The sequence below is a fragment of the Marmota marmota genome, unplaced genomic scaffold (genome assembly GCF_001458135.2).
Source record: "Marmota marmota marmota unplaced genomic scaffold, marMar, whole genome shotgun sequence".
Classification (NCBI taxonomy): domain Eukaryota; kingdom Metazoa; phylum Chordata; class Mammalia; order Rodentia; family Sciuridae; genus Marmota; species Marmota marmota.
This window is the reverse complement of record NW_026000185.1, coordinates 22736149-22754372: the sequence shown is the minus strand read 5'-3', so window position 1 is coordinate 22754372 and position 18224 is coordinate 22736149. Positions and strand designations below refer to the sequence as shown.

General features: G+C 45.0%; 1 protein-coding gene across 3 annotated transcripts in view; it reads right to left on the bottom strand.

Moving 5' to 3' along the window:
* Window positions 1-18224, bottom strand: part of Rabgef1 (RAB guanine nucleotide exchange factor 1) — a 34833-nt gene that overhangs the window by 5159 nt on the left and 11450 nt on the right. The window contains exons 3-6 of one of the 3 annotated variants that reach the window (XM_015491391.2): window positions 13287-13453; window positions 6648-6729; window positions 5847-5979; window positions 4750-4841 (exon numbers count right to left, since the gene is read on the bottom strand). In XM_015491391.2, coding sequence (XP_015346877.1) covers window positions 4750-4841; window positions 5847-5979; window positions 6648-6729; window positions 13287-13453 — 474 coding nt within the window. Of the gene's footprint in view, window positions 1-4749; window positions 4842-5846; window positions 5980-6647; window positions 6730-8309; window positions 8335-13286; window positions 13457-18224 lie in introns of those variants that run through there. The other 2 variants (XM_015491390.2, XM_048789874.1) reach the window with 2 other exon arrangements.

Sequence of the window (18224 nt, the reverse complement as noted above, 5' to 3'; positions counted from 1 at the left end):
TACCAGGGAATGAACCCAGGAGTGGGTGCTCTACCACTGAGCCACATCCCCAGCCCTCTTTATTTTAAGACAGGGTCTTGCTAAGTTACCAAAGCTGGCCTCAAACTTGTGATCCTCCTGCCTCAGCCTCCCAAGTCACTGGAATCACAGGCATGGGCCATGCGCCCGGCTGAAGGATGGTCTAAGTATAACTGTCAATATGGCCCAAATAACACAAGGAAGAGAATGTACGTCAATGTGCACACATCTGATTCAGCTGGGCCTCGGGGAAGGAAAGGCGGGGAGGTAGCTCAACCTGACCACACATACTTGCAGTGACAGACGGTGGTGTGCGCTGGGTCCTGCTCTCTGGGGGCCTCCCAGGACCCCAGCTGGGAAGACAAGGTGTGGGGTCAGATGTGCCAGACAGTGTAGGGGCCTTGTTTTAACTGCCTAATGTGTTTACTGGCCACACTCACATTTTGGGGTGTGTGAATTACATAACGCACATGTGTGGTCAGGCTTTTTCAATTCTGGCTTATAATTATCACTGCTATGTCCCAATCTCCCCCAACCCCTACTTTGGAGTAAGTCGCTGCACCTCCTTTTTTCTTTACCAGTTTTACTACTTTTTTCTCCTAAAATTTTTTGAGACAGGGTCCTACTAATCCTACAGGCTGGCCTCAAACCTGCAACCCCTGCTCGGCCTCCAGAGCTGCTGAAACCGCAGGGAACACCCTGTGCCCAGCTCCATCGTTACTGTTTTCATTTATCTTATTTAGCCTTCTACCTTTTACTGTTGATTTTGAGACTCTATTTTAAACCTTTTCAAAGAGATCAAACCCAGGGCCTTGCACACCCTTCCCCTGAGCTCCATCCCAGTCTTAACTTTATCAAACTTTCAACCTCTTGCTCATTAGTCTTTCCTTTCCAAAGTGAGTAACAAGTGAAGTGTCTGGCTGCCACTGTTGGGCAGAACTGGCAGGCAGAGGGAGGGGAGGGGAGGGGAGGGAAGCGGGAGGGAAGCGGGAGGGAAGCAGGAGGGAAGCAGGAGGGAAGCAGGAGGGAAGCAGGAGGGGGATGGGACAAGGACGATTCCCAGGTGCTGCTCCTCTGCCCCCAATTGAGTCCTTCTGGAACCCAACTCCAGCTTGCAGCCCCCTGATTCACACGGCCCTTCACTGGATGAAATGGGAGGAAAAAGCGAAAAGCAAGAAACTCACAGCTGCCTTTGTTTTACCTGGAGTCATGATTTCCCGCCCTTACTGCTTACTGTGACTGACACTCAAGCTGTTGAATGACTGCACTGGGTCTCTGTCCAGGGCTTTTACTGGCAACCAGTAGGGCTGAGTATGCCTACCTTAGCCCACCCCAACATCCAGGTTGATCTTTCGTGGAGTTCTGACAGCAGCACAGGAGAGACCTCTGGGTCATGTTTTCTCACTCTAGCACCTACCTAGCTGTAGGGGACTGTCCCGAGGATGTTCAGAGCACCCCTGACCTCATCCTCCAGAGCCACCAGCTCCTCTGTAGATGTGGCAGGCATTCAAATAGTCTCCAGATGGGGATGGGGTAGAGTGCCTGCTTAGCATGCTTGAGGCCCTGGGCTTGATCCACAGCACCAGGAAAAAAATGACTTTTTTTTCTCTCCCAGATGATGCCAAATGTTCCCTGGGGGCAGTGGTACCCAGCTGAGAACCAGTGCTCTAGGCAGATAGCTCCAGGTCAGGCAGAGGTGCCCAGCTGAGAACTAGTGTTCTAGGCAGATGGCTCCAGGTCAGGCAGAGGTCGTAAGAGCAGCCGCTTAATCAGAACAGGGACTTTAGACACTGACCAAAGGCACTGACATCTCCTTGTACCCAAACTCTTGGAGCTAAGAGAAGCTGATGATGGGATCCTCCCTCTCCTCCCTGGGGGGACACATTCTTCTTTTAAGAAATCCTGAAGCTGGGAAAGGTGGTACGCCTGTAGTCCAGCTACTCGGGAGACTGAGGCAGAATGTTCACTTGAGCCCAGAATTCCAGACCATCCTGGGCAACCCAGCGAGACCCCACTGCAAGAGGTAAGGAAGAAAGGGTGGGAGCGAGGGAGGGAGAAGAGTGAGAGAAAGAAAAGGGACTCCTGAAGAGTGTTTGACTGGCCTGGATGATTCTCCCCATTTCTGCAGCTCTGCAGCAGACCTTACAGCTGTTACCTCTCTGCCCTGAAAATGGGTCCCCTGCCCAGAAGTGTACGAACCACACCGTGCGGAGGGACTGGCTGCATCTCCTGCCTGCCCCACCATCCCCTGGACAGCTGCATTCACTGCCCCTGCCTCCTTACACCGGAAGCCTCACATGAACCCTGGGCACCAGCCAAGGCCCCCGTGGACATTCCCTACTTAGGTGCAAGTCCACGGCCCAGGACACCACAGCTGCCAAGTCGGGCCTCAGGACCACTGCACTGGGAAACGGGTGGTTCAGACCTGGTCAGCCGTGGCCAGGCTTCAAGATCCAGTGGTTCCCTTGGGAAAAGTTTTTCAATGAATAAGATTTTTCTCCTTGAATTTGATTAAAAGATAAAACTATTGTTGGAGCATCTCTCAAGGAGTTTTAAGATCAAATTTGTAGAATTAAGATTTCAAAACTTTTTTGGTTTTTGGTTTTTCACATTAGTGGTTTTAAACTTTCTTTCCTCTAGCTATCAGAGAAAAAACACAGGGGTACACTGGCCATCTCTCCCTGCAGCTTCAGGGCCCATCCTCCCGAGGCTGTTTCTGAATGCTTGACTTTGCTGCACATCTGCACATGTGAGCTGCTTCTGGCCCTATGACCAGCTCCTCTAGCATACTGTCCTCTGAAGGGTCTCAAAGCCTTTCATCACAGTAGGGAAGCCCTTTTCAGAAGCCCACAGTGCCAAGAGAAGCCCTTTCCAGGAGCCCCAGTGCCAAGGCTGGGACCAGGAGAACCCTTCCCCATCTACCTTCCTCTAGAGACAGACATCAACTAGTGTGTTAACAAACAAGACTCACAGGGCCAACTCTGAGCACACGGGGTGACCTGGGGAAATCCAGCCAATACTCCTAATTTTACTGTTTACAGCTAGTGTCCACTCTGGTGACTCTTGTACTCAGGCAGACAATTTTAGATTAGAAAGTGACAAGACATGGGGACCAAGATGGGAGAGAAAGACCAAGAAGGCTTTTTGAAGGTTTGTTTTTGAATTCCTACTATCAAAAGATCTCTTGAACCCTATCTCAGCTGCCTTGAGAAAGTATGGCCTTACAAAGGCTGTTCAACTCTGGACATCCTGCAATACTCTTTTTTAGTTCTATTTTTAAGCAAACAACAGTTTTCCACTTGTGATTTTTGGTTTCACAAGGTCTGCCCTGTGGTTTTTAGTCTCTGGAAAAACCAAACACCAAGTCCAAGCCCACCTCTGATCTCCTACGGGGTCCCTGAGCAGAGGGTAGGGCTGGATGACTGCGCAGTAGCAGAGGTCCACTCCACTCCCCCTCCCTTTCCCCCTCCCTCCACAACACCAGGGAATAGCACTCCTCCTATGCCCAGCCGAGCTCTCAGCCTTTCAAGTTACTGCCCATTTGAACAAAGAGACTGCAAACCTGGAGGTGGGACAACAGCCCTCTTAAGGATGAAGTAAACATTGGCCACATCCTCTGACAGTATCTGTCCCCAGAGCTAGAATGGCAGCCTCTGAGACCTAAGTCCAGTGCCTTTCTCCTTTGCTGGCAGAGCAATGGAATTTATCCCTTTCAAAACCTTGACCTTACTGTTGATGGGCATCGGGGACAAGGACCGAGCTTTCAGTACTGGGACCTGTGAAAGCCTAGTGAGAAAGCCTGGCATAATGAAGACAACAGTATTTAGCTAGACCAGATACACTTAGTCCTCAGAACCTGCACAAAAATGAGAGTAGCCGACCTAGCTACAGGAGCTGAAGGGTGCAGAGCCTGAGGAGGCAGAGAACATCTGGAGAGACCCATGCACAGAGGCACGGAGACAAGCAGGTTCCCATGGGAACCTAGTATGTGGGAACTCCCTCTTCACAGCCCTCGTGAAACCACCATCTCTCCCGGTGGCTCTCCTGGAGCAGCCTGCTGGTGGCCTGCCTCTGGCACTGCAGCACCTAGGGACCCCCTCTGCTCCCCAGCAGGACTTCAGCAGCAGCAGCAGCAGCAGCAGCAGCCAGGGGAGGAGCCTTCTGACTCCCTCCCTGGTGGAGGGGAGGCTGGCCAAGGCCTCTTAACGACTATGCTGAACTTGTGCCATCCTGCACCACCTCCTAGCAGGAGTGGTTACTCCTCTGAATAATGGACAGACACGGCATCAGATGCCTGCACCTGCACAGAATGATAGGGCCACATCCATCTGGGGCACTTTGTTTTTCTTCCTGATCAAACCAGGGAATCATTCCAAGCATACCTCTCCCTCAGGTTAATGACCAACCAGAGGCACCTTCTTAATGTTCTCCAGCTCAAGGATTACTGTGCCTCACCAATTCCCTGCTTGCATTCAAAATTATTTTGAATACACAAATGCAACTCAGTCTTAAGAAATTCATTTTAGCTCTATTTGCCCCTAGTTCAATGCTCAAACAATAAGACTCTGATCTCTAAAAATGAAGGGGAAGAGGAGTTTATCTGCTATTCTGAATGCATAAAATTCAGAAAACACTCTTGCAAACACTTTCCTGACTTTTGCTCACTGAAAACTGGACTGACAGCAATGTCAAGCCACCAGGGAGCACCCACCAACAGCCTGTTTCACTGACCTGTGATCGCTTTCACCACCATGTCAGACACTTCTGGAATTTCTTCATTGACAGGGACACAAAGCATCTGAGGTGTAACCCAGTGCAGGGCTCTACAAAGAGAGAGACAGTCAAGAGAGTTCCAAGAATGGGAGATGGTCTTTTGTCTTGCCCTCCCTTCAGCTACAGGAAAGGGGCATGGCTGAGCAATCAGGCCATCCTGGGCCCAAGAGCAACACCTCTGCATGCATCAGGAGCTCAACTGACCTAACCGAGTAAAGAGAATGCTAAAACGAGGTGTCTCTTCCACGCCTGTCACAGGAAGAGCACGAGACCATTACACTGGGTGAAAGGAGTGTTTACTACTGAGACTGGAAAGCACTCTACATGTAGATCTGAGAACAACTGCTGCTCTGCATCCTCAATGTCCTTTACACTCCCCAAGTCCCTACCAAGACTGCTGTGGACCTCTCTACTTGTGTGGCTAATGCTCGCCCGCACCTCAGTCTAGCAGCCACTCGCTACATCTGGCTCCCACCATGGACTCCACCTTCCCCTGGCCCAGAACCGACTGCTTACCTCTGGGTAAAGAGCTACCAGTCCCTTGTGTGGCCCTTGTTTGGGATTCCCAGGGCCCTCTCCTCCATACATATTAGGGCCCAGCCCTGGAACCATTCCCACACCTAGGAGGCCTGTCCCCAAGCGTGCCACCGCCAGTGGACTGCAGAGCACTGTGGCTCACTCCACTGGTCCTGAGATTGGGAAAGGAGTGACTGCAGGAACGGCTGAACAGTGGGCACAGAGGTGCGAAGGAAGGTGACACCGCCACCCTGAGGGGGTATTCACGGCCCCTGCCAGACAAGAATGCACAGAAACACAAAACCAGTCCTGTTCCCTGGAAATCTTGGTGATGTGAATCAATTTCAAACACAAATCTGAAACTGCTGGAGTCTGACATACGAGCAAGACTACCCCAGGCCCTTCCTCTGGGGCCACAGCTGTCCTGTGCTCAGGCACGGGCAGGCAGTGTGGCTTTCCCAGTCTCCTGAGGGCTGAAGCGCAGGTGCCTTACTTTCGGACAACGTGTTCTTCCAAACAGAAGAAAGCAAGATGAGTACCTGATCCTCTTCTGAATGGCGAGGTCCTTCTTCTCATCGTCTGTGGTTTCTGGGCAGAACACGTGTTTATAGAGGCGCGTCATGATGTACTTTTCAATCTGATCCATTATCTTCTCAACTCTTTCTGGAGGGACTGAAACACACGGTGGATACAAAAAGCTCAAGAGAAGGGCGGACATTTTAAATTAAGAGAACGTCTTCACACTATCTGCTACATAACCTCAGCACGGTCATCAGCCAAGCACTTGAATTCCCAAGACCCAGGGACACTGGCCAGCTTCCTTTCATCTCTCGGAGGGTTACTATAACACCACTGAGATCCCGAGGTACATGTGGGGCAGGTTCTCGGATAGGCGTGTGTGCTGAGTACATCCTAAGGTACAACAGCAAAGCAGGTCAAATTTCAGAAGAATATTTAAAATCCCAAGTCCATGATTCTCATGTTTTTTTTGGTTGCCCGAATTCCCTTAAGGACATATCATCATCATGAACAATGACTCACCAAAATGGTGACTCTAAATGGGGATTCGTTTAGAAAAGCTTTCCAATGGACAAAGGGCTTCAATCCACTTCCCCTTCACCCACAACAGAGATGGCAACACCTATTCAGACAACGCTCCACTGCTCTGGTTGTCTTGGAAGGCACTGCCAAGCATGAGCCAGTGGCCACGACGTCATGCAGTGGTTCACTGGAGGCTGTGGCCAACCAGCCAGGCTGGTAGAGGAGGAGGGCACTGTTAGGAGGTGGGCAGCAGCCTGTGCTAACACCAGCAACCCTCAATGGCTGGCTAGCACAGTTACCTTTTCCACGGGTCTGCATTCTTTCTGCCACATTCTGGTAAAAATCCTGAGTACACTCTGACTGCTCCTCAATGCTCAGATCCTGAAACAGAGGGAGGAAAAGGCTGCTTGGCAGCTGGACAAAGCCCCCAAGCAGAGCTCTCAACCGTGAGAGATTTCCAAACCAACTCCTTGCACTGGTGCTCATCTGAAAAGTACTTACAAATTACATTCATTTGCAAGGGACAATAACCTACCCATTCATATTTTATGATGTCATGACCTTTTTTCACTCTATATACATATTCTTAACATAACTTATGTACATTTTCATCCATCTAATCTACTTAATCATCTTTGATGGCGTAGCCAATTTGTTTAACCATGCTCTATCACTGTGCATTTGGCCTGCTTCCCCCTTCCCTTTTTAAAATATTTTGTTGTTGTTGTTGGAACTTTATTTTATTTTTATTAAAATGTGGTACTGAGAATTGAACCCAGTGCTTCACATATGCTAGGTGATTGTTCTACCACTGAGCTACAACCCCAGCCCCCTGCTTCCATTTTTTTACTGTTATGTATAGTAGCTATGAACAATTTTTCTTTTTTGCTGAGGTGGACAGGGACCAGGGATTGAACTCAGGGGAACTCTTGACCACTGAGTCACATCCCCAGTCCTATTTTGTATTTTATTTATAAATATTTCTATTTATTTAGAGCCAGAGTCTAAATATATTATTTAGTTGCTTAGTGCCTTGCTTTTGCTGAGGCTGACTTTGAACTCCCAATCCTCCTGCCTCAGCCTCCCAAGGTGCTGGGATTATAGCTGTCAATCCTCCTGCCTCAGCCTCCCAAGGTGCTGGGATTACAGCTGTACACCATTGAGCCCGGCCTATGTACAATTTTTTTGAGACTGTTATCTTTTGAGTTATTTTTTTTGTAACTATTCCAAAAGTGGCATTAAATCACCTTGATAGCTCCAAGTATCTACTGCTGGAGCCAATCCTCAGAAACCCAATGTGCACTGCCATTAGCCGAGTGCAGTCACTGACTTCACCACACCCCTATAACGTGGGGCTCTGTGATTTTATTTGGTTTTAGTGATTATACAGGTACACTGTGTGTGTTTACTGTTCACCTTCTCCAATGTCAATGTCAACTTTAAGCTGATGTGAAAAGGGTCTTCCTCACCACCCATCTGCACTCAGCTATTCCCCAACTTTTGCTCTTTCCCACTTTTCAATTTATTTCAGATACTAGCATTGAACTGGTGGTCCCGGCTCAGGATCTGGACACCGACTCTCTCAGTGTCCATGGTGTGCCCTCGGCCCAAACCACCCCGCTGAGTCCTAACTGCCCTGCTGTTCGAGGCCCTGTTCCTGGCTTTCCACCTCTCTACACTACTACACTGTTCTCTGTGCAGACTGGCCTCACTCTCACCAGTCCCCTCAGTTCCCCTAGAAAGCACAGCCTTCCAGGTCGGTAAGCCCCATGGCACTTTGGGGTCACTCTGCCTGCAGTCCCATGCTGTCTACATTGGTCATCCACAGAGGAGCCCTGGCTGGCTTAGAATCAATCCTCAGCAGGAAATCTTGGCCTCCCGCCTTGGTGGGTTCGCACACAACGCAGCACTGAGCACCCCCACTCTCCTCGAGCTCCACTTTACAAGTTATTCCCACTCACCTCCCCTGGCCACTGAAACATCGCCAGCAGCTCAGCTCAGCTTCTCTCCACAGCTGTGATAAATCTCATTCCTTTCCTCTGAGATGTTCCCGCTTAGCCTCCACAGGAAACTCGCATCTAGAACAGTCTATACGTAAGCTGGGTCTTTCAGCAGCTGGTAGCAAGATGGGGCTCTGTCTCCCCTTCTCTCCACTTGTTGTAAAATTTGCTCCTGAAGAACTCACACTGCTTCTGGTATCACTGATTTTTACCAAAATCTCATCTGGTTGTGATAACTTTCATTTTAGAATACATCTCAAAGGCTGCTAGATTTTAGAAGCCTCCTTTCCACGAATTTTTCTTCCCTCCTCTTCACAAAAATTTTATACTTCTATCATTCTGTTTTCCCAAAGATTATTTCCCCCTAAAATTTTCTGAAAATCATATTTTTATCCACTTAGAAAGAAACTTAATACATAAATAGTAAAACTGCCCAACGATGATATAAAAAGGTTAATAAAATGCTCCCAGAGCCTTCTGTCTAAAGGGGAAAATAAAAGGCCAGCATTCTGCTATTCTATTATCACCGTAAACAAGAAGGACATGTAACTCTCTCACTTTTTTCTCTTCTGAGACAGGGTCTCATTATGTTGCCCAAGCTGGCTGTGAACTCCTGGGCAGATTCCCCTGCCTCAGCCCCCTGAGCAGCTGGGAATGCAGGTGCTTGCCACCATGCCCAGCTTAACTATGAACAAACTGTAGTCATTCATAGGATTATTATTCGACTCAGTTAACTGGAAACACTTTGACCTTTTCAAGACCTAAGTGTCCTGTTGTACTGGTGATAATGGATCACCATCCCCGGTTTTGCACAGTCACTAAAATTTTATGTTATAATTCAGAAAACTTTTTTCTAATAGATCTGATTGTTGCTTATTCCCACCCCCAACCCCCCTACTAAAACTCATGGCTAAGAGGGCTTTGTTCACCATTATACCTCAGGCCAGTATCAGAGCCGGGCATGTGGTTAGCTCAACCTTCTCTGAAGGAGTAAATGTGATCCGTTATTATCATCCCCCTTTGTAATACTGTGAAGACACTGGGAAATAACCCTCATCTCTTCCGTACAACAGAGGCAATGAGGGCCTTGACATTGCACTCTTTTCAAGGGTATTTATATAGAGTACTAGGAGGCAGAGAAAGAGGAAAGGGTAGATTGTTTACTGTCCCAATACAATAAAGACAATGATTCCTTTTAGAGCAAAGATCCGGCTGACTCACTGTCCATGTGAAAGATTCAGAATCTAAGTTCAAGGTTCCTCTTCTCTAATGCAACTGTGACTACTAGCATTACCTGTCATCATTGCATTGCCCGTAGGACTTGATACTGAAGGAATTAGTGCAAATGCTGATAATTTGGCTATTGCTATCAGTAATAAACTGGCCTTTTATCTCTGACCCAGGAGATTCATGTCTTCTACCAGAATCCATGAAACCACGGCTGGCTCAGTAGTCAGGCTGCAAGTAAGGTGATTGCACCTTCACAGTACTTGTCACAAGACCTACGGGACAGGTTTGTGCTCATAAATTCTTTTAACCGCTACAAAATTCCAAAAGGTTTTTCCACAAAAAATAGTCCAGCAATATAAAAATAAACCCTTTTCCTCAAGTATTTGCTAACTATTACCTGGAATTACCTTTCTATAATGACTATGTACAAAATCAATTATTTTTCGTAAAAACATTTTTCTTTATAGTTTAAAACAGAAATGGGCATATCTCTTTCAATATTAATACTGAAAGGTACTGTTTAACTTTTTTTTTCACCTTCAGTTTTGAAAACATGCAACTGACCATTTCTTTAATCAAGTTTTCTATGTATTTCATGTGAGACTCCCATTATTAGAATTTAGATCTCCTATTGTTCGGGTTAACTTTTTTCTTTTCTTTCCTTTATGGTGCTGGGGATTGAACCCATGGCCTCATGCATGCTAGGTAAGTGCTCTACCACTAAATTACATCTCCTGCCTTCATTAAATCTCTTTTGTACTGCTGTTAATCTATTTAATCTATTTAGGTTTTAATTTTTTTTCCTCCCCCATAGCTAGGGATTGAACCCACCTCTTACACAACGAGGTAGTCACTCTATATATCTGTATATCCTCAGCCTCATATTTTTTAATTGCTTATTTCTGCTGCCTTCAATGATTTTTCAGGAAAATAAGCACACCAGAGGTCTAATCCTTTTAAATAAAATTTAAAAATTAAGCATACTCATTTCAAGTATACCATGTATGCAGTCCTCATATGCTGAAAAAGGCAGTCACACCAGGTTCATTATTTTAAGTATTTCTACATCCAGACAAATGAGAGAGTACAAACTGTTTTTGTTCTGTTTTATTCAAGTTCAATTACTGGCCAGAACTGTTCAGGTATGTTGTTCATCTCACATTCCCAGAGAAGAGCTAGGTTAATCATTTTTAGCAGCTAGGTAGTACCTGGCTATAAATAAACTCATATATGTCATCTGTAGAGGTTATAATAAACTTTTTTTAATCAAGAAAATACTTTGGGCTGGGGTTGTGGCTCAGTGGTAAAGCACTTGATTGGCACATGTGAGGCACTGGGTTTGATCCTCGGCACCATATTTAAATAAACAAACAAATAAATAAACCGCTGGGCACGGTGGCACATGCCTGTAATCCCAGTGACTCGGGAGAGTGAGGGAGGAGGATCAGGAGTTCTAAGCTAGCCTCAGCTAAATAAAGAGAGGCGCTAAGTAACTCAGTGAGACCCCATCTCTAAATAAAATACAAAATAGGGCTGGGGATGCGGCTCAGTGGTTGAGTACCCGAGTTTAATCCTCAGTGCTCCAAAAAGAAAAAAAAAAAAAAACCCCACAAACAAACAAACCTGTTCTGCTGGGTATGGGCGCTCACTTGTGATTCCAGTGTCTCAGAAGGCTGGGGCAAGATCACAATTTTGAACCCAGCCTCAGCAAATTAGTGAGGTCCTAAGCAACTTAGGGAAACCCTGTCTCAAATTAAAAAAAAAAAAAGGGGGCGGGGGCTGCAGATGTGGCTCAATGGTGAAATGCCCCAGGTTTGATCCCCAGTACCAAACACCACCACCACCACATCTGCTCACTACCGGGTGTGTGCCAAGCCTTGTGTCACATGCCGAAGATTCCTAAGATGCCTGCTTAGGCTTTGCCCACATAACCATGAGACACAGTGCAGAAATGAAGACTGGGCTGCATAGCAGCTCTTAAAACAGGAGGAAACTGAGACCATACCCAGGTCTCTGATACCAATTAATAATGCTCTGAAAAGAGCTATGCATGGTGGTACCTACACCTGTTGATTTTAGTACACTGAATAAAAAGTCAAAAAAGCACACTTCTGAGCAAAAGTAAAACAAACCCAATTGAGTAGCTTTCTTAAATATAGTATGAAACAGTATGTATGCTATATGTGTCATAGACCATGGGCTAAAGAATAAAGTATAAAATTTCAGTTTTTAATTCTGCTAGAAAAGGAGAGCTGTATGTCAAATGAACTCTGAGTTCTTCATTAAGGAAGCCTATCATTGCTTCTAACATTAAACAAACAAACAAACAAACAAACACAACAACAGCTTGCCTCCATGCCTGAACTCCAAATGTAATTATTTGCTCAAAATACCTAAAAAGGAAAAGAGGGCTGCTTACTTACAATGTCATTATATTCCTAAAGAGCAAGAAAGAAAGCTTTTTCCTTTACAAACTGAATTTGACATTTAAAAAAATATTTTGACAAGCTGGATACACCTGTAATCCCAGTTATTAGGGAGACTGAGGCAGAAGGATCACAAGTTCAGAAAGTTCAAAGCCACTCTGGGAAACTTAGTAAGACCCTGTCTCAAAATAAATAAAAATGGCTGAGGATGTGGCTCAGTGGTAAAGCCTGGCATGCATGAGGCCTGAGTTCAATCCCCAGCTGGGAGGGAAAAAAAAAGAAGTCTACTGCTTATTGGTATAGTGATGTTTGAAAACCGTGAATCAGTTCAACATTCTGCTTTTTTTTTTTTTTTTTTTAATTTTTTTAAATTTTTTTTTTAAATATTTATTTATTTATTTATTTATTTTAGTTTTCGGCAGGCACAACATCTTTGTTTGTATGTGGTGCTGAGGATCGAACCTGGGCCGCACGCATGCCAGGCGAGCGCGCTACCGCTTGAGCCACATCCCCAGCCCCATTCTGCTGTTTTTAAAATTCCCTTTTTCCTTTCTCTTAAGATCTCTTCAGGTCACAGAAGAGATATTTAGATTTAATTTTGACAAGGTTAAAGAATGTTAAAGTAGAATTAACCCCTGTTTACAAAATAAATTCCTTCATGGGTAGTCTTATGAATTCTGCAATTGAAATTATGGTTTAGAAATCAGGGGCTCAAGAGACAGGTGTGGAAGTCACAGCTCCAGTTCCTACTCTGGTAAAAATTTAGCTCGGTAGTCTTGAACAGGTCCCTCCCTCCTCTACGGCTCTCAGCTCCCTCATCTATGAAACACAGGGACTGAGACTAGACAGTGCTGAAGTCCCCCCTTCAGTGTTTAAATTCTATCTTTCCCTACCTGAACAAGAGGAGGAAAACTAAAAACACAAATACAGAAGACAAAACAAACAATGTCACTGCCTAGACCTACCAGTCTAGTCATTATTAGAGAGAGTGAAGGTGTCTGGCTGCTTGCAGTTTATCCTCCCTACGAGGTAACAAGCTACCAGGGCTATTACTCAAGCACATAATTCAAGTGGCTTCAAAGTCAGATGATCTAAACTTCATTGAGCTGCAGTGGAAAAGTACTTGCCCAGAGCCAGGTTTTAACTTGGTTTTGAGGCTTTTTTTAGGTCAACAATTGGTCTTGATTTTCTCAGGGTAAAATCACAAGATTATACTCTAATATTATCTCAATGACTTTTCCTGAAACTAAGCCTCTGACAGCAGTGAGTACTCTCAACCTACCCTTTTGTAATGCATTCCTTCCAAGAACATCTTGGTCTGTTTATAGATCTCTTGTCCAGTCTTGTGGAAGGTCTTGAGAAATTCGATGAATTCCTTAGACACTCGGTCTGTTTCAATGCTGGTCTGCCGGTTTATGGAAGGACTGGGAGCCTTTGCTTCCTGAATTTCTGCTAGGAAAATAAACAGCAAATTTCATCACACAGAAGATCTATGCATGGAATCTTTAAGTATCTAACTTTAAGATTATTTAGATTATGTTTAATCAAAGTTAAACTCAAATTTAAATCATTTTATGTTGAAAGATTTGACAACTTTCCTTAAAGTAAGCAGAAAACTATTTTATGAACAGGAAGTAAAAGTAAACAAAGTGACATGATCTAAAAGATACTAAAAATTGCTGTATAGGATTTTCTTAACCAAAATACAGTATGAACTGATCTATGTATTTATCCATCAACACTGAAAATGTGCCACTATCTTAAACGGCTTTCTCAAAGACTGCCTAGTCTGGGCTGGGGATGTGGCTCAAGCGGTAGTAGCGCACTCTCCTGGAATGCATGCGGCCCGGGTTGGATCCTCAGCACCACATACAAACAAAGATGTTGTGTCCGCCGAAAACTAAATAACTAAATAAATAAATATTAAAATTTAAAAAAAAAGACTGCCTAGTCAACAAGGAAAGTAACCAATAGTAGAAGCACAGAAATATTAGATGACATGGAAAACAGATTTTCAAATCCCACTGTACTTGGAAAAAGGCAAAGGCTGACTTCTTTATGTGGAAACAAAACTATTTTACCTACCATTCAGTTTTCAAGTCTCATTGATCAAAGTGAAACAAGGCACTCAAAGCAGCATGAAAAACACACACATCAAAGAGGTGAGGGAATCGAGCACACTGTCTGATAACCGGGTGCACACTACACTTAAAGGAGAATGGGACTCCACAGAACAGAAACAAGTTGCAGAACAGAAAGCAAGTGCTTTTAGAAGGTGTGAGCTACACCTGGTCTAGCTCACCTGAACTGCCTAAGCTTGAGCAGCACTTTCAACTCAAAATCTGCAAGGAATGCAAGTCTCTCATACTCCCACAATCTCCATTCATACACAAAAACAAAGGTCAGTAAGCCAGGTGTGGTGGTGCACGCCTGTAATCCCAGCAGCTTGGGAGGTAGAGGCCAGAGGATCACAAGTGCAAGGCCAACCTCAGCAACTTAGCAAGGCCCTAAGCAACATAGTGAGACCTGTGTCAAAATAAAAAAGGAGTGGGGATGTGACTCAGTGGTAAAATGCCCCTGGATTCAATCCCCAGTACCAAAACAACAAAAGAAAGGTAAACCAGCCTCTTACATACACATATTCTTAGAGTAACTTCTCACCTTGCTTTTTGAACTTTAGTACTTAAACTCTTGGTACATTTTAATGATGTGGTTGTAATAAAATTTTAAGAGAATGAAAGCACAATTCCTGTTAGGGTGACTGGTTTATTCTGATGAGACAAGACAATTATCCAAAAAAATATACTACTAACTATGGCAAACTGAAGAGTCCACCACTTACTATTACATCATTGGTTATTAAGCTGAGTAGTATTTACTGACTACAATGATGTTGAAACTAAAGCAAAAGTATTCCTCCCACCCACTGAACTATGAGTAGGTAGCACAACAGCACTGTATTTTATAGTTAGTTCTTCCTCCAAGTCAAGTATTTGTCTATATTTAGATTATCAAGTGTATCATATGACTCAAAATTCAGAAATTCTAAAAGAAAAGAATTCAATTACATTATTCAGGAAAAAAGAGATGGGTATGGTGATGCACCCTATAATCCTAGCTATACAAGAGGCAGTAGAATTGCAAATTTGAGGCCAGCCAGGGCAATTTGAGAAACTGTGTCCCAAGCTTAAAAAATAAAGGGGAAGGAGGTGCTGGGGATGTAGCTCCATGATAGAGCACCCCTGGGTTCGATCCCCAGTAAGAAAAGAAGCACAAAAAACCCAGCGTAAGAGTTGGGCATGGTGGCACATGCCTGTAATCCCAGTGGCTTAGGAGGCTGAAGCAGGAGGATCATGAGTTCATGCCAGCCTCAGCAACTTAGCAAGGCCCTAAGCAACTCAGGCAGACCCAGTCTCTAAAATAAAATACAAAAAAGGCTGGGGATGTGGCTCAGTGGTTTAGCGCCCCCAAGTTCAATCCCCGGCCCCTGCCCTCCACCAAAAAACCCAGTGTATGTATGGCAAAGAACACTGTAAGTCAAAAGTCAGAGAAAACTGAAAAAAATATTTGCAAGCAACATTACAGACTAAAGGCTACTCTCCTGAAGGACTTCTAGAAAGAGACAAAGATAAATAAATCCAGTAGTCCAACAGGAGAAAGAATTCCAAGACAGTTGTGCACAGAAAGGAATCACAGATGGATTTTTTTTGGACAGGGTCTCACTAAATTGCCCAGGCTGGTCTTGACCTTGCAATCCTCTTGCCTTAGCCTCCTAAACAGCTAGGCTTGAAAGTGTGAGCCACTATGCCCAGCTAGGTGGATCTTAACACAGGCAAGATGTGCAATTTCACTCAGGGTAACAAATATGCTAATTAAAATTATTATAAGATCTTACTGTAAAACATTCTTAAGCTTAAACTTTGGCTGTCTCAAAATAACAACATAGAAAGAGCTGAGGGTATGGCTCAGTGGTTAAGTGCCCCTTGGCTCAATCCCCCATATAGAAAAAAAACAGAATAAAATTCCACTGTATGCTGTCACTTTAAAGATACCCATATGTTTGAAACTGAAGAAGGGAAAAAAGACAAAACATCCAAATGATCAAACCAGCTTAAGTGACTTTATCAATATCAGACAAAAATCAATCTCAGAACCTGGACCACAACACTAAGAATAAAGAGGCGTTTCGTGGTGAGAAAGGGGTTAATTCTTCACCATGCAGCAACCCTAAATGTATGTATGCACTGAATAACATAGCTTCAAAATCCAAAGCAAAACCTGGCAAAGTGAAGGGGAGGGCAAGCAAATCCAAATTAAGACTGGAGATCCCAACATGCTGCCTAAGCGACGGAGCAGGAATAAGAGCAAGAAAACCATGGGGAACTGAGCACTTGAATCTGACCACAGTGCCAGCCACAGAGCCCTCTACCTGCCCTGACAATGGCTTACCCAGGGTGAAGGCTACTGTGTGCTGAGCACCAGCACTTCTCGTCCATTGGGGGTTCCCAGTGGTGTCCACAAGTGAGCAGCTGAGGCTCCTGGTGTGCAGGGACTGAACCATGCTGCTGCTGCTGCTGCTGCTGCTGCTGCTGCTTACACAGCAGGGGCTGGAGTGGAACTCAGCTCTGCACTAACTCCAAAGCCAGGCAAGGTGCAGAGACCCAACCACTGGCTTCACTGTCTTACTTGTGCATACTCCCCTCTGGGAAATGCCTTCCCAAAAGAAGGCATTTGTTTGTTAAAAAACAAAACATACAAACAAAAAAACACCTCTTTTAAAATATAAATGCAGGGATTCAGGGTAGAGTAAGGTCCTGGTGATCACTGGCACCAAAAAAAAAAAAAGATTAATTCTGTTAACTCTTTATAAATTACTAAAATTGACATGTGGCTGTTTCTCTATCCTAAAAGTCAATCCTACTAACAGAAGAGAAATCTGGTTAGAGGCACAGGTCACGGCAGGGAACAGGTGAGGTAGTTTTGAACAACGAAGGGTATTTGGTGTGTGAGATCAAAGAAGGGAAGAAGAAGGTTAGACGCAAAAGAACAACTTTGCCCACGTCACAGCTTTCAGCTCTGGCCAGGGCCCAAGTGGCAACACTGGCCCCTCAACTTAAAACCATCGCGTGCTGTGAATGAAGAAAGGAAGCTTGCATTTCAAGTACACCCAGTCAACCAGGCTTAGGCAGCACTCCAGGCCCCACTGCAAACACCAGTTTCAAAGCCTTCCCAGCAGGACAGCCAGCGGGTGAGTCACAGTGAGCACTATGCCCAGCCACCACCCAGCCCAGAGAGAAGCCCTCTCAGGATCCCTACTTCCCAACTACTATCCTCGGGGTTAGGCAGGCGCTGTCTTCACTTCCTTCATTACACCCCAATGCACTGAGGCCAGAGAGATTAGGTCACCTAAGTACCCAAGTACCCAAAGCAGTGAGTGAGTCAGTGGGGGAAGAGCGGGGGTTTGAATCCAGACTTGCTCTATCCCCAAGCCTGAGTTCTACATGGCCACATTACATAAAGTTTCTTGGTTTTTTGTTTTGGTACTAGGGATTGAACCCAGGAACACTATTCACTGAGTTACATCCCAGCCCTTGTTATTCTTGAGACAGAATTTGGCTAAATTGCTGAGGCTGGTTTTGAACTTGTGATCCTCATGCCTCCAGCCTCCCAAGCCACTAGAATCACAGGTGTGGCCACCATGCTGGCAACTCACTCATTACTCACTAATTACTACAATGTGTGTTTATTCCTACTTAAGTCAACCAACACACCAGGTGTGGCAATGGGCACCTCTAGCCAGTCTAGCTGTCTCAAAAACAAAATAAAAATAAAACCAAGCAAAGAGTATCAACTGAGTACCTAAATCTTTTCTATACAAAGTAACCCTGTAAAAGCAAAACCCTCACTTAAAGTTTATTTCAAGAATAGTTTTGAAACAATGTAGACAGCCTGGAATGTCACTGTTAAAAAAAAAAGAGCATAACCAGTAGTAAAGTTGGTCAACAGCACTTCTAGTCTAGTGAAAAGATAACTTACATGGTTTTGTTGTTGTTTTGTGGTGCTGGGGATCGAATCCAGGGCCTTGTGCATGTGAGGCAAGCACTCTACCAACTGAGCTAAATCCCCAGCCCCATATTTTATATCTCTTAAAAATGGACTTAGGGGCTGGGGTTGTGGCTCAGTGGTAGAGTGCTTGCCTAACATGTGTGAGGCCTGGGTT